At 41.0% G+C, this 12,854-nt stretch overlaps 1 protein-coding gene across 3 annotated transcripts in view; it reads left to right on the forward strand.

Moving 5' to 3' along the window:
• The window catches only part of dip2a (disco-interacting protein 2 homolog A), a 132,503-nt gene that overhangs the window by 98,083 nt on the left and 21,566 nt on the right, over window positions 1-12,854 (forward strand). For all 3 annotated transcript variants that reach the window (XM_066687319.1, XM_066687320.1, XM_066687321.1), the window contains exons 6-10: window positions 1,043-1,174; window positions 7,144-7,263; window positions 8,516-8,713; window positions 9,608-9,699; window positions 10,917-11,027. In XM_066687319.1, the coding sequence (XP_066543416.1) occupies window positions 1,043-1,174; window positions 7,144-7,263; window positions 8,516-8,713; window positions 9,608-9,699; window positions 10,917-11,027 (653 nt within the window). The remainder of the gene's footprint in view (window positions 1-1,042; window positions 1,175-7,143; window positions 7,264-8,515; window positions 8,714-9,607; window positions 9,700-10,916; window positions 11,028-12,854) is intronic.

Consider the following 12,854-nt stretch of genomic DNA (forward strand, 5'->3'; position numbering starts at 1 on the left):
GCTTTGTAGCATTGGCGTGTTCAGATACAAGAAATTGTGTGAAAACTGTTGTTTTTGATTTTATAATTCAAGGACACACATTTATCTCTGCTACTCTTAAGAGGCTGAGTGAATGTTGATGCACTGTAACTAATCAAGCTTAATGGTTGTAGTCCTGTTTGTGTTGGTCATGTTGGTGCCATGCTGTTGTAATGTTGGCCCCATACAGGCTTGAAGCCAGTAAGAAAGTATAATGTCTGTTGGCTGTCCCTCCATTGCTGTTGGGATTCTCTCCGTGCTGGAGTGTTTGTAGATTATCTGCAATATGTAAGACACTCACCTGCACAGTTATCTTTAGCCTTACAGGGCCAGTCACTGCCAAATTGAGAAGGCAAGACTCATATTCATAACACCACCAGTAAAGATATCATGTCTCCCAAAATAAAATCTGGATGGATGCAGAAAGAACATCCCCTACAGGGAGTGTAAATATTTTCTATTGATTTTGAACAGTAAGATAGTATGGCTTTGTAGTGAAGTCAACAACTGTACTTTATCCTCAGGGCTTCTGGATGTGAGGCTTTCATGGGGGACTGGATGAGCGTATACTCCTGGCAGGTGTTTTTGAATTGTGAAGGCAAGAACCTCATGAGATATCTACAAAGAGAAGCAACTCGAAACTGTAATGATAAAGGAGGTCTTACAATGGAGAGAGATGTTTCCCAGACCATTGGAGGCCTTTGTTTAGTACGCTGGGTGTCGTGTCAAAGAATCTCAGCCCTTGTCACTGACAATTCATCATGAGGTGAAAGTACTCCATTGCGTCCTGAAACATTCGACCTGGGACGTCCATATAAATACCTCCCGAATAATGAAGAGTAAACGTGACTTGATTCCCTTCCTCTCTTATGTAAATGCTCCTTGTAATTAATGACCATTTTGATTTCCGTTGCCTGCCTAACACAGCAGACCAGCGGGACCAGGGGAGAAGTGTTGTGATTGTGTTGTGAACAGGATGCGTTTGACTCACTTGCTTGCTGTTGTGTTTCCTGTGCCCCTGCAGATAACCACTCGGCGCCCCCTGACGTGACGGGCCTGTCAGAGCGCTCGGTGCAGGTGGAGCGGCCCCAGGTGGCCTCTGTGCGTGGGGTGCCACGGGGCTACAACCACAGCAGCGTGCTGGAGACTGCAGATGGTAAGTCCCTGTCCTTACACAGGCACACAGCATTCCACAAGTACACAATTGTTACTGTGATTAAAATGGCCTTTTATTATTATTATTATAAGTTGTATAAGTATTATTTTTTCTTAGCAGATGTCCTTACCCAGGATAATTCTCATAAAACATACACATTTCACAAAAGATATTACCTCTGCAGAAGTAAATACAATATTAGTCCTTATTAAAGTAAACTAAAAACAAGTCCTGTTTTAGCTTCTGTTGAGCAAACATTTATTTTTATATTTTTAATGAATTAAACTTGACGGCTGCTAACTGTAATCAAGTTTAATTTGTTTTCACTCCGTGGCTCGGCGGTGGTATAGAAAGCTAATGGTGTGCCGTCTGGGTGTTAGGAGGCTAATTGTGCCAGACTGAATGACAGCTCGTTGTGCCTCAGCCAGGTTTATTTTATTCATTTATTTGCATGTGCTTCACACATTGAAATATCCAGGTACAATGGTTCCATTTTATTAAATAGGCTCTGTCTGAAAACATACTAAAAGGATAGCTTGTGAATGCCACCCCGGTTATCTGAGAGAGAGGATACTACCCAGAGGGGGATGGGGACATCGCCATTACCATGGGAATTCAGTGAATGTTTTTGTTTAACAAAGCTGCATTACATGACTTCAGAGAAAAGGCTTTTGTTCCCGAGTCAGGAGACTGAAGTCCCAAAAACGGCCAAAGAGGCAGAGCACTCGGTGTTGTCACTAGTTAAAGCAGGCAGTGGGGGGGGTTGCATGAGTGACACACACAGCGGCCTATAATCAGCTTTGTTAAACTGAGTTCCCATGGTAATGACAATGTCCCACACTCCTCTGGGTAGTGTCCTCGACTCGAAAGATAACTGTGTTTAAACTATGTAGCAAAAATACTTCAACTGCCTGCTTTCCCTATGAATAGACTCCATTGGGTTAAATCACCACACATTGAAGGCTCAATGACTGACTACAGCTTTTAAAGGCAGGTAATACTGCACAGAAAATGCGGAGGAGTAGCGATACAGGGCTTAATGAAACACTTCATTAGGCCCTCTCCCTCTGTATTGAACTTCTCAGAGGAAGGTGGCTGATGTTTGTTACTTATATAAAAATGAGATTTTCCCATCGTCGTTGGGAAATGGATGGAGAGTGGGCATATTCAAGACAAAACACAGATAAGAGGCCTCCAGTGGCATCCCAAATTAGAACTTAGACAAGTGGGAAGCAGACATTCCTGTCTAACACAGAACAGAGACATTTTTTTGCAGCAGAGCTTAAACAAGATGTGATTTACTTTTTTCTGTTTTTTCTGGAGTGCCTGTTTCTTAAAATATAAACATGGCATGAATGGCTTTCCTATTAATTTATTTTTGATGGAGTCAACTAGCTTGTTGATACCTGTACTGGATCACGATAAAAGCTCAACTGTGGAAGGAAATGATGAAAATGACTGCAATTTGTAGCTAGCCTCAAAACCTATTAATAGGCAGATTGAGCCACAAAGATTAAAAACGAAAGAGAGGAGGCATAAGGACATTTAGAGCGCAGCAGTCTAGGTTAAGAACTCCGCATTGGCATGGACACTTGGACTAGGGGTAAGTTAGGGATTTTCATCTGAAAGGGCTTTGCTTCACCGCACTAAGGCAATACCTATTGAGAATGTGCCACCCAGGAACAATGCAAAGAGCTGGGGTTGGAGCTGTGTTCTCCCTGGGACGGCAGCTTAATAAACTCAGTAAATTACACTTCTCTGCTGAAAAATTATCCATCTTTATGTAACTTCTGGGCAACTGCACTGACATGGCATTGTGAAACTCAGGGAGATTAGATGGGGCTGGTGGGGGGGGGCAGACTGGGTTTTCTGAAAGAATGAGAGAAAGAAAGCATGCATGCCAGCATGAAAGACAGGGAAAGAAATTGGTAAGCATCATCTTTCTTTCCACTTACCTTCCCTTCTCCATGGTGTTATGAATTTGAATAAATGAAAGGAGCAAAGAAAAGCACGATGTGATGTCCCGGAAAAGTGTGGCGTTTGCTGCCAACAAATCCATTCTGATTGGAGCCTTTGTCTAATATTTGTTGATACCTTGGAAGGCAATCAATTATGAAATGACTGGATCGAAGCCCTCGGTGATGCAGCCTGCAAATGAGTGGATCTGCGTTTTCATTTACTTGGTTTTTCTCTATAGGCTCCTCTGGGAAAACACTGGGACTCCCCTCTGTACCGGATGGTACTTATAACCCCTTCTCATGCCTCAACCACTCCGACTGCTTGCTTTAAGCTTGTGCTCTTTGGAACATGAACTGTCTGGCTATTTGATTAGTAAGAAGCGGGTCCTATGATAATAACCATCATAATCAGTGTGAAATACGCACCTCAGCTTATCTGTTCACCCAATGCAATTTCATGCATGTCCTGCAAGGCCTGATTTGGGATGGACATGCATTGACACTTACTTACTTATATTTTTTTTACTGTCAGCTAGTGGAGACAGGATTTTGAAGGAAAGGATTATGTTTTATCATTATTCAGAGCTGTGTGCAATAATTACTCAATCAGCCGAGTGGAGGTTTCAGGGAAGGGTCAGAGTTCCGTTGTTAGGCATGATTTAGCTCTTTAAACTGAAGACCAGCTGTACGACTTTCCATCATCGAAGCCAGTGATATCCACGGCTTGTGCTGAGGGGCCACAGTGTCCACTAGATGCGTCATTCCACTCGAGCTCTTAATGACTAAATTGATTTGTTATTATTGACTTGGTCTAAATTCTAGTCTTTAGCGAATTAAGAGTTTAGGTTACACCTATAGGGTTTGCAGCACCAAACCCTCCAGGTCTAGGAGTTCATTTTGCTGAATTATAGCTTTCTGGAGATAGATTAAGGAGACTGATTCTCCATCCAGTCGTAAATGAAAAAAGGAACTGAAGTGAGTCGGTCCTAATGAGATAAAAAACTGTTCTTAACTGAAGCAGTAACTTTCACTTAATCACACCGAATGGAGGAGCTGATGTCCATTGCCAGCTCAACTGTATTGTGCTTTATCTGAAGTGCTGAAAGGTATCCCTGAGAACGTGAGAACAAAGGAATGCAGGACGAGGTGAAATGGGCTTGGGAAAAAACATTAACAGAGTTATTCTCTTGATTATTGTTTTATTGGCAACTATATATGTTCAAATACAAATAAAAACACACTAATTGTATCACTGTGCTTTTTTTGCTGAATCCTATGATCATGGCTGTGATCATGTCAGTTAAATCAGAAGACCATGAATATATCAGACACTCACAGATCTGTTTAAAATGCAAGAAAGTGTTTTGAACGAGTCTTATTACTGATAATTAACGAACGAAAATATATAATATATAACAGAGACGAACCGAATTGTGAAGTTTGATTATCATTATTATTTGTTTGGAGTGCAGAATTATTATTTTTGTTTAGAGCTGATACTTTTCAGATTGGGGAAAAAACAAACAAACAAGCATTGCCTTGTTTTTGGCCTGATCTTAGAAGGACAGTCCATTTATCTAGTTCTATGGCCATATAATGACATTAGACTATAGGTGGAGCAGATGGTTCTGAAGTCTTATATTTTTATTTGAAATGAATAATCGATGAATAAAATGAATGTTAGTGCTTTCTAATTAAAAAATGTTTTATCTTGTATGTATGATCATACTTTTACAAGCTGGTTTAATGTTTAATGGCCATCTGTCGGATATTAATTTTCTTGCCAAAATGTTGGAATATTCATGTTTTAATTGAAGCCGCTCTTTGCATGGGTTGTTCTTAGACACGGTGAAAAGAAAACTGGCCTTTTACATGTTAAATATGATCACAATTGTTTTATTTTATCATATACGTGTTAATTGAACACGCCTTTTTACCGGTAATGGCATTCCTACAGCATTTGGAAAGTAACCACGGCCTCAGGAACAATTATGTTTTGGACTTAAGGCTCACCTTATTATAACAGTAGACTTGTTTTTGTGCTCCACATTTTATATTTACATCTTTGGGAGCAGCAAAAACTAAGACCCTTCAAAAGAGCTCTTCATAGTTGAGGTGCTAAATTTACACTGATGTTTAAGGGGAAACTACATTAATGAGCAGTAACAGCTGCTAAATTGCAAAGAAAAGAAACAAAAAGAAAAGGAGGAAACCAGAAAGGAACCTTGCAATGACCTTTCTGCAAGATTCCTGTCCCTGGTCAGGCTTGCCTCCAGTCCTGGCTCTGTGCAGTAATAGAGCAAGGCTTGTAATCCAGGGGTTCATTTAACATTGATAAGCTGGGTCCACTGAAGGAGCTGTGCCCTGACTGATTGTGTTTTAATGCAGGAAGGGGCCTGGGTGTGGAACTCAGCCCTATGGCGTGTATCATGCATGAGATCAACAGTCATGCAGATTGAGCAGCTATCCTGCTGTTAGCTTTCCTATGTTGCTCAGTAGCTTTGCCCAGAATTGTGTACCATCAGGGAGTGTACCAACAGGTGCACATTACTTATTTAAAATGGAATGGAAAATGAGACTTGAGAGTATTTTAGCAGCTTTTCACAGATGAGGAAACAGCCCTGAACACAGATGCTTTTCTACCATGTTTACAGCTACATTGAAGATTTATCATATACAAATGAAAGCTTTGGTTTACATTCTTCTGCATTCCTTCCATAACTTAACCAATATGGAATAGATTTGAAAAATGTATTTGCTTTCGAGTTTGAACTTATTTATATAATTTCCCCAAGATACACTTTCTTCCTAGTCCTGTTTTGTTAGCGCTACATCATTCACCTTGTCCCCCTGACATGCGTTTGTGTGTTTCATTATTTTCTTTTATGTTGATGTCATCTCCATTTAAAAACATTTTATGCAAGGAAAAAGAAACCCGTAAGAGCGACGATACAAAATCAGAGACTGTGATCCTTTAAGAAACGGCTTGATTACATTCGTGGATCAATAAACCAGTAGAATCCAGACCTGCACAAATTGCCTTCTGGCTTTTGTCAGGCCTCTTATATGTCCAGAATACATGGGCGTGCTTCACTCTGAGATTGTCGAAACACAGGCGTTTTCAAACTCAGACAGGCTTTTCAATGAAGGCTTTAAATTTGCTGAACTTCATAACTGGAAACAATTGCTGGTCAATTACATGCTGCAGATGCAGAATGCTTGAAGCAGTGGTCTGGAATAAAGCAAACCAAAAAGAGAGAGAGAACACTGACTGTATTTTCAAGTTACATGGGCCGTAAAAGGAAGACAGATATCATATTATAAGAAGTCAATTAGACAACAATGTGTGTCAGGCTTACGTGCTCTAAAGATCTGGGGAGGGTAAAGTTGTGGTTACAACCATTTAGAAAAGGCAAAAACATATTCAAAGTCCAATATGCTTTTATGTTATCGCTATGCATCTAAGCTTTGCAAACCTGTTTGCTTCCTGAAATATGTGCTCAAAGCATAATTTTTCAGCAAGCTTTTCATGTTGCTTTGTATATAGCTTTGAGTTTTCAGTTGATATTTTAAGCATCATTTTGCTTTTTATTTAACTTTTTTTGACAAAGCAAATGTATCTTACAGGTAAATTTGAACTCAACCAAGCATGGTTCTTTAAATGTACCGTTACAGTTAGTGTTTCACATACAAGTACTGTTCAATTGGCCCCTAAACTGCTACATGAACGTACAAAGCTGTTTAATTGACAGCCTCAGAAATATCCCATGAAGCTCATTAGTTGAGCCGAAAGTCGTGAATTGGGAGCCCCATGGATCTCCGTTCTAATTCCACTGTCTCTGTATAATCTCTGTGCATAGCCAGCACTGTTAACAGGTTGTGAAGACGGCAGAGCTCCTGTCTTGACTAATGGCTGCCCAGTCTCTCTGCGCCGCCCACCCCACACAAACACACACACACAGCCCTGCTCACTGACCGTTCTCTGTCTCTCTCACCTCGCCACGGCACCAGGGGTCCCCGTCAACAGCCGCGTCTCCTCAAAGATCCAGCAGCTGCTCAACACACTGAAGAGACCCAAGCGGCCCCCGCTCCGTGAATTCTTCGTCGACGATTTCGAGGAGCTGCTCGAGGGTAGGCCACCGCCCCAGGGTCGGACTGAGAGCCGCAGCGCAAGGCCGGGCTCCCTTGTCCAACGGGCCTATTATTATTGAAATGTGGCTTGATTGTGTGTGTCACGGGAGAGGAGTGAAAATGCCATGTCCAAGGAAAGAGGGATGTAGTCTGTCAGTGTTCTGTGAAAAAGACCCTGCTCACCGGCTTCATTTTATTTGGATGAGACTGTTAACTCTGAAAACATGATTTAGGTTTGGAAAGATTAAGATATTCTACTGGATACTTAAGTTTAGGATTTACTTGGCTGTTAACCACAAATCATGATCCACCATTTTCTTTGCTTCATATTTTGTTCTGTCTTTTATGTTGTTTGTCAGTTTTTTTAAATATACAGTGTATGTGTGTGTGTGTATATATATATATATAGTATATTTTTACCATTATCTGTTACATAGGGGAAATAGAGGCTAGACATCCACAAGTGCCAGTAGTACACATGCCAATCCAGTTCACCTCACTGTTTCATCCCTGCCGTCAACATGACTTGAATTCTGGTTTTCATAGGTATAATATAACCTCAAGCTTATTCTAAAGGTCATTTTGCTGTATTAGTTGTATGGGGCTGTTAGAGGCACTGGAGGTGTGACTAATGAGTGTTGATGTCATTGATGTTCAAGTTTGACAGTCATTTGCATGTTGCCAAAACTACAGCAATCAATGCATCTCCTTGCTTTCCTCCCTTTTTTATTTTTATTTTTTCTTTAACTGGTAAAGGTCAGACAGCCAACCTTAGGAAGTGTTCACCTTGAAAAACAACATGCATTTTTCCACTGGTTTTATTTCAATCACTGCGTAAGAGCAGCAGTGGATGAAATAGTGTAATTAAGCTGTGAGGCATGTGATAAAGTGCCCTTTAAATAAACCAAAGTGGTGCTCATAGGTATTAAAAGCCTGGCATGTTCTCTCAACATGAAGTCAGCACGCCATCGAGGTTTTCCTGTTAGTGTTTAGCTGGTGCTGCATAATTCTGCACTCCAGTGGCCAGACTTTGCTGTTATTTTCGCTGTGTGAAACCTGTCTGTGCACTTCCAGTTGAAATGCATCAGCCATTCCCCAGTGAATGGGTGTCATTGCATTTTATTCTGAGGACCTGCAATGCTTCAAGTCAATAAATGCAGTTGGAGGGCATAAACGGTTACTTAAAAAGTAATGGCTTGGTGGGGTGTGTGTCTGTGGGTGGGTGATTGATCTTGGTTGTTTCTTTGCTCAGTCCAACAGGCCGACCCTAACCAGCCGAAGCCAGAGGGGCCGCACATGTCCCCATTGGAAGGGGAGCCCCTGGGGGTGGTCACCAACTGGCCTCCTTCCTTGCTGGCTGCCTTGCAGCGCTGGGGCACCACTCAGTCCAAGAGCCCCTGCCTCACGGCCCTGGACAACTCGGGGAAACCCATTTACACCCTGACCTATGGTATGCTGGCAATAGACCAGCTGTTTTGACTGCAGTGATGATGCTGAGATGGGGTGGTTTTTCTGTTCAGTGTACTGTATGAAGACTCTGCACTTACAGCAAACACTTGTTCTACCAATATAGGGCCTGGTTTAACAAAGTTGCTGAAGGAATTTACTAGTGAGTAAGGGTAGTGCAGATGTTTATCACATACAGTTTTATCTTCTCATGCAAAATGGTTGCAAATAGCCCATGCATGAACATAATTTGGAAAAGCTGCACTAATGTAATAAACTGAATAGGGAAATAATTTGCTTCTGTATTGCACTTAATTATACATTTGCCTATATATATTTTTTTTTTGTAAGTTAGTGCTTTTAAATAGTTAATAGGTTTCTGCACCTTGCACCCATATCTTGGCTGAGGTTCTTCTACTGTATTTTAATTACTACAGATTCTTCCCACTGATAAACCTCTTTTTCTGACTTGCTTGAGCAGTTAAATTAGCAATACGGTTGGACACCTGCTCTCTTTATTGTGACAGCCTTGGTAGAGCTGACTGTGGCTTTGCCTTAAAATTAGCCCTCTAGGCCCCTTGATGAAACTGAAAGACAGTTTATCTGCCAGAAACGCTCCCATCTTCAGTCTAGAGTGACACAAATGGAGAGAGGCCTGGTTTTCTTTCTTGGCAGTCCTTCATCTTCATTATTTTTCTTTCTGAATTTTCTTACCATTCCTGTGAAGACACTGATCAACCCCAGTGGTGTTCTGTCTTCTTTATAGACTACTCTGTCATTGAAGTGGCTATGAAGAAGACAGACATCACGGTGGATATTACCAGGGTTGACTGAGTTTTAAGTCACATTTGGTCTCATGTGAGTTAAGTGAAAATGAACACTGTGTGTTGTTTCACAGGGAAGCTGTGGAGTCGGAGTTTGAAGCTGGCCTACACTTTACTGAACAAACTGAGCACCAGGAACGAGCCTCTGCTTAGGCCTGGGGATCGTGTACGTGCCTCCTCCTCTTTCTCAGTCCAGCTGGGTCCTCTTGGTCCTGTTGGTTCTCTCTCAAGTGCACAAGTGCGGTACTTTTCCACGGTGGACAGCACAGCCATCAAATCAGTCAGACACTCCTGTGGGAGTCTGTGAATTTCTTAACTGTAGTTTCAGCCTGTTAAAACCTTTGGCTTTAATGACATTATAAATCACCTTAACTTGCTTGAGATTGAAAGTATAGAGATAGCTAGAGCAATTTATTATATATATATATATATATATATATATATATATATATATATATATATATATATATATATATATATATATGTAAAGAATTCTGCAAAATGTGAACAGGCTGACAATTAACCACTAATAAAACAACTGGTGCAGACTGATAGTTGTACATTTTCAAGCCTCGCTCTAGTTGATTTAGAAAAGGTCCCATAAAAAGGTATACTCTTTAAGTTTCACTTCCTTTTTAGGAAAGGAAATTGTTTCTAAACTGGCTGCAGAAGCGCGCTCATGTATGTCCTGTCTTCAGAACATGGTGTCACAACACACACGTCACGGAACAGCGTGTGCTGCCTGTATCCTACCTGACTGCCTCTGTGCTTTTAGTGCTTCCTGAAAGGGGGAGCACAGACGTGTGTTTTGATCTCAGCGACACATGAGTGATGGAGCACACGACAGCCGTCAGAATATTTCACCAGTGCTGAAGACGGATTTGTTCAGATTTGAACAATGGGGAAGGGGTATTGAGTCATGATTTGGGATTTTCAGAGCCTGACTGCCATGATCTAGAGCACTTATAAGACACTTTGTCACCAGCTCCTTCAGGTGTGGAATATAATCCAATTATTATGTCCAGTAAAGGCATTTGCAGTCTAGGTGCTGGGGAAATTTGACCTTTCAGTATAACCTTATATAGAAATCTCTCTGTACTCTGTTAAAGACAATCAGATGCCTCCACCCATAGCTTGGTAATGCCTGTCTTGATCATTTTCTTGACATATATGACCTTCTTAAGCTTAAAGACTTAACCTCATTGTTTCAACTAATCTGCAACACATGGAATCCATTATACCCTCAAACATACCTACTCATTTGGCCAAAGGTGCAGAATGTGGATTGTATTAAGTCAGAGAAATTAAAAACAGTGTACTTTGAGTTTGGACATATATATATATATATAATTGTTAATTGTATTTTTTTTATTTTTTTTTTAGGTTGCACTGGTATTTCCCAATAATGACCCTGTGATGTTCATGGTGGCGTTTTATGGCTGTCTTCTAGCCGAGCTGGTGCCTGTGCCAATTGAAGTGCCCCTCACGAGAAAGGTAAGGAGCTGCCAGGGTCTATGTGCGTTGTGCTAGAGTGCAACAGTGCCCTCTGCTTGTCAGTTTTGAGCTTCCTGCCGTTTAACACTGGAGTTAGTTAATTTATTCATTCATTCATTCATTATCAATAACCGCCTCAAGCAGAACAGGGTCACAGTGAGACAGAGCAGAACCTATATAGCAGTCAACCTATACAGGGAACTATTGAACTGTAGATACTGTGCTCAACCATCTAGTAAGAGAACCCAAATCTATCACCACAACTAGTTAAACAGCAGTGTTTATCCAGGTCCGTTGTGATTTTAGGGTACAAATGGTAAGTGAATAGTTAAATCAGTATAAAATGTGAATTCCTTTTAGGATTGCCTGTCCTGATTAATTACCTGTAACAAATCCTATACCTTGTCTTGCCTAGATAGCACATTTTCTGTTGCAGCAAGATCAGCTCTTTTTTTTATGCTGAAATATACCGTTACTAGTGTAGATAGCAGGGTCAATGTCTAAGGTTTCCCCTTGGTGCCATAATCCAGCAAGACTTGAACAGAGGGCCGGTTTTTAAACCTACATCTTTACTACAGAGTCAATGAAAAGAATTGTGTAGGAAATGTATCAACCTGATTAACTAACAGTTTCTTTGCTTTACGGTTTGCCTCTAATCCAAGCCCTGCCAACAGCAAAACCTAACAGTAATATAAGTTTGCTGCAATTGCTTGTTTTGGGCCCTAATTCCCTTTAAGTTAAGAGCTTCCAAACCTGTCCTGTGTTCAAGTCTTCTGAGGAGAGAAGGCCAGGTGCGCTGTGTTTACATAAGAATGGCAAGGATGTCCTTTACCTCAGATCCGCTCTGTGCTTTGCTAGAAGAATCTCAGATGGAAGACTACGGATCTCCTTGCAAGAACGTTGTGCTGCATTCATGCGTTCGCTGATAGGCAGGTTAGAGGAAGTGTAGTTCAGCACCTAAAGGAAGAGAATCAATCTTACCTCTAACAGCGTAATTTTTTTTCTGTCCGTGTCCTGGGTAATGAAAGACCCACAAATCATGGTACAATCCTTGGCAGCGCATTTGAACTATCAGAGAGAGTGCAGACCAAGAGATGTCTCTAGTGTCCTGGGCACTGTCTATGACTCATCCATTCTTGTTTTTTGTGTTGTGTTCAAATGGGCCTCGCAGACCGTGAGAAAGCAGATGGTATTTAATTAACTGGTATGGATGTCTGAGAGTTGAGAGGTGCAGATTGTTTTATTTTATTTTCCACATGAATGCACAGTGATCAATAAAAGAATTTTCAGGCCGTATTTGCTAATCCCCTCTTAGTGTTTTGTTCAGCATTTTGTTATTATTGGTATTATACCTGGAATCTTGAGAAATTGAATAAATTAACTATGCAGCAGTTGTGTGACTGTGTGTGAGTGGTTCACATAGGGTTTAACGGTGAAAGTTTGAAAGACCTGTGGTGTAAGTTGCCATGGACATTTCAAGTAATGCATCACCCGCTTCAGGAAATGTTTTTATATGAAAAATGACTCTTCAGCCTATAGCTTCCAACTTGGTTGAAAACTGATTTTTTCCAGCATGACAATATCTTTTCATAAGGGTTTTAGAAGTCATCAATTTGAAGGCAGTGCCACTCATTTTAACCTGATGAGAGCCTTTGAATGTTTCTCTTCTTTCTGACTTGATTACAGCACAGAAGGATTACAGGCAGCTTTTTTTGAAAAGGGACGAACCTTTGATGTCCCATTCGTTCCCTGATTAAATTAAGAATAATGTGCCTGCAGGGCTGTGGAGGCGGTGGCAGTTTTAGACTGTGAAGAGCTTTTGAAGTG

Source organism: Amia ocellicauda, chromosome 16, assembly GCF_036373705.1.
Source record: "Amia ocellicauda isolate fAmiCal2 chromosome 16, fAmiCal2.hap1, whole genome shotgun sequence".
Classification (NCBI taxonomy): Eukaryota; Metazoa; Chordata; class Actinopteri; order Amiiformes; family Amiidae; genus Amia; species Amia ocellicauda.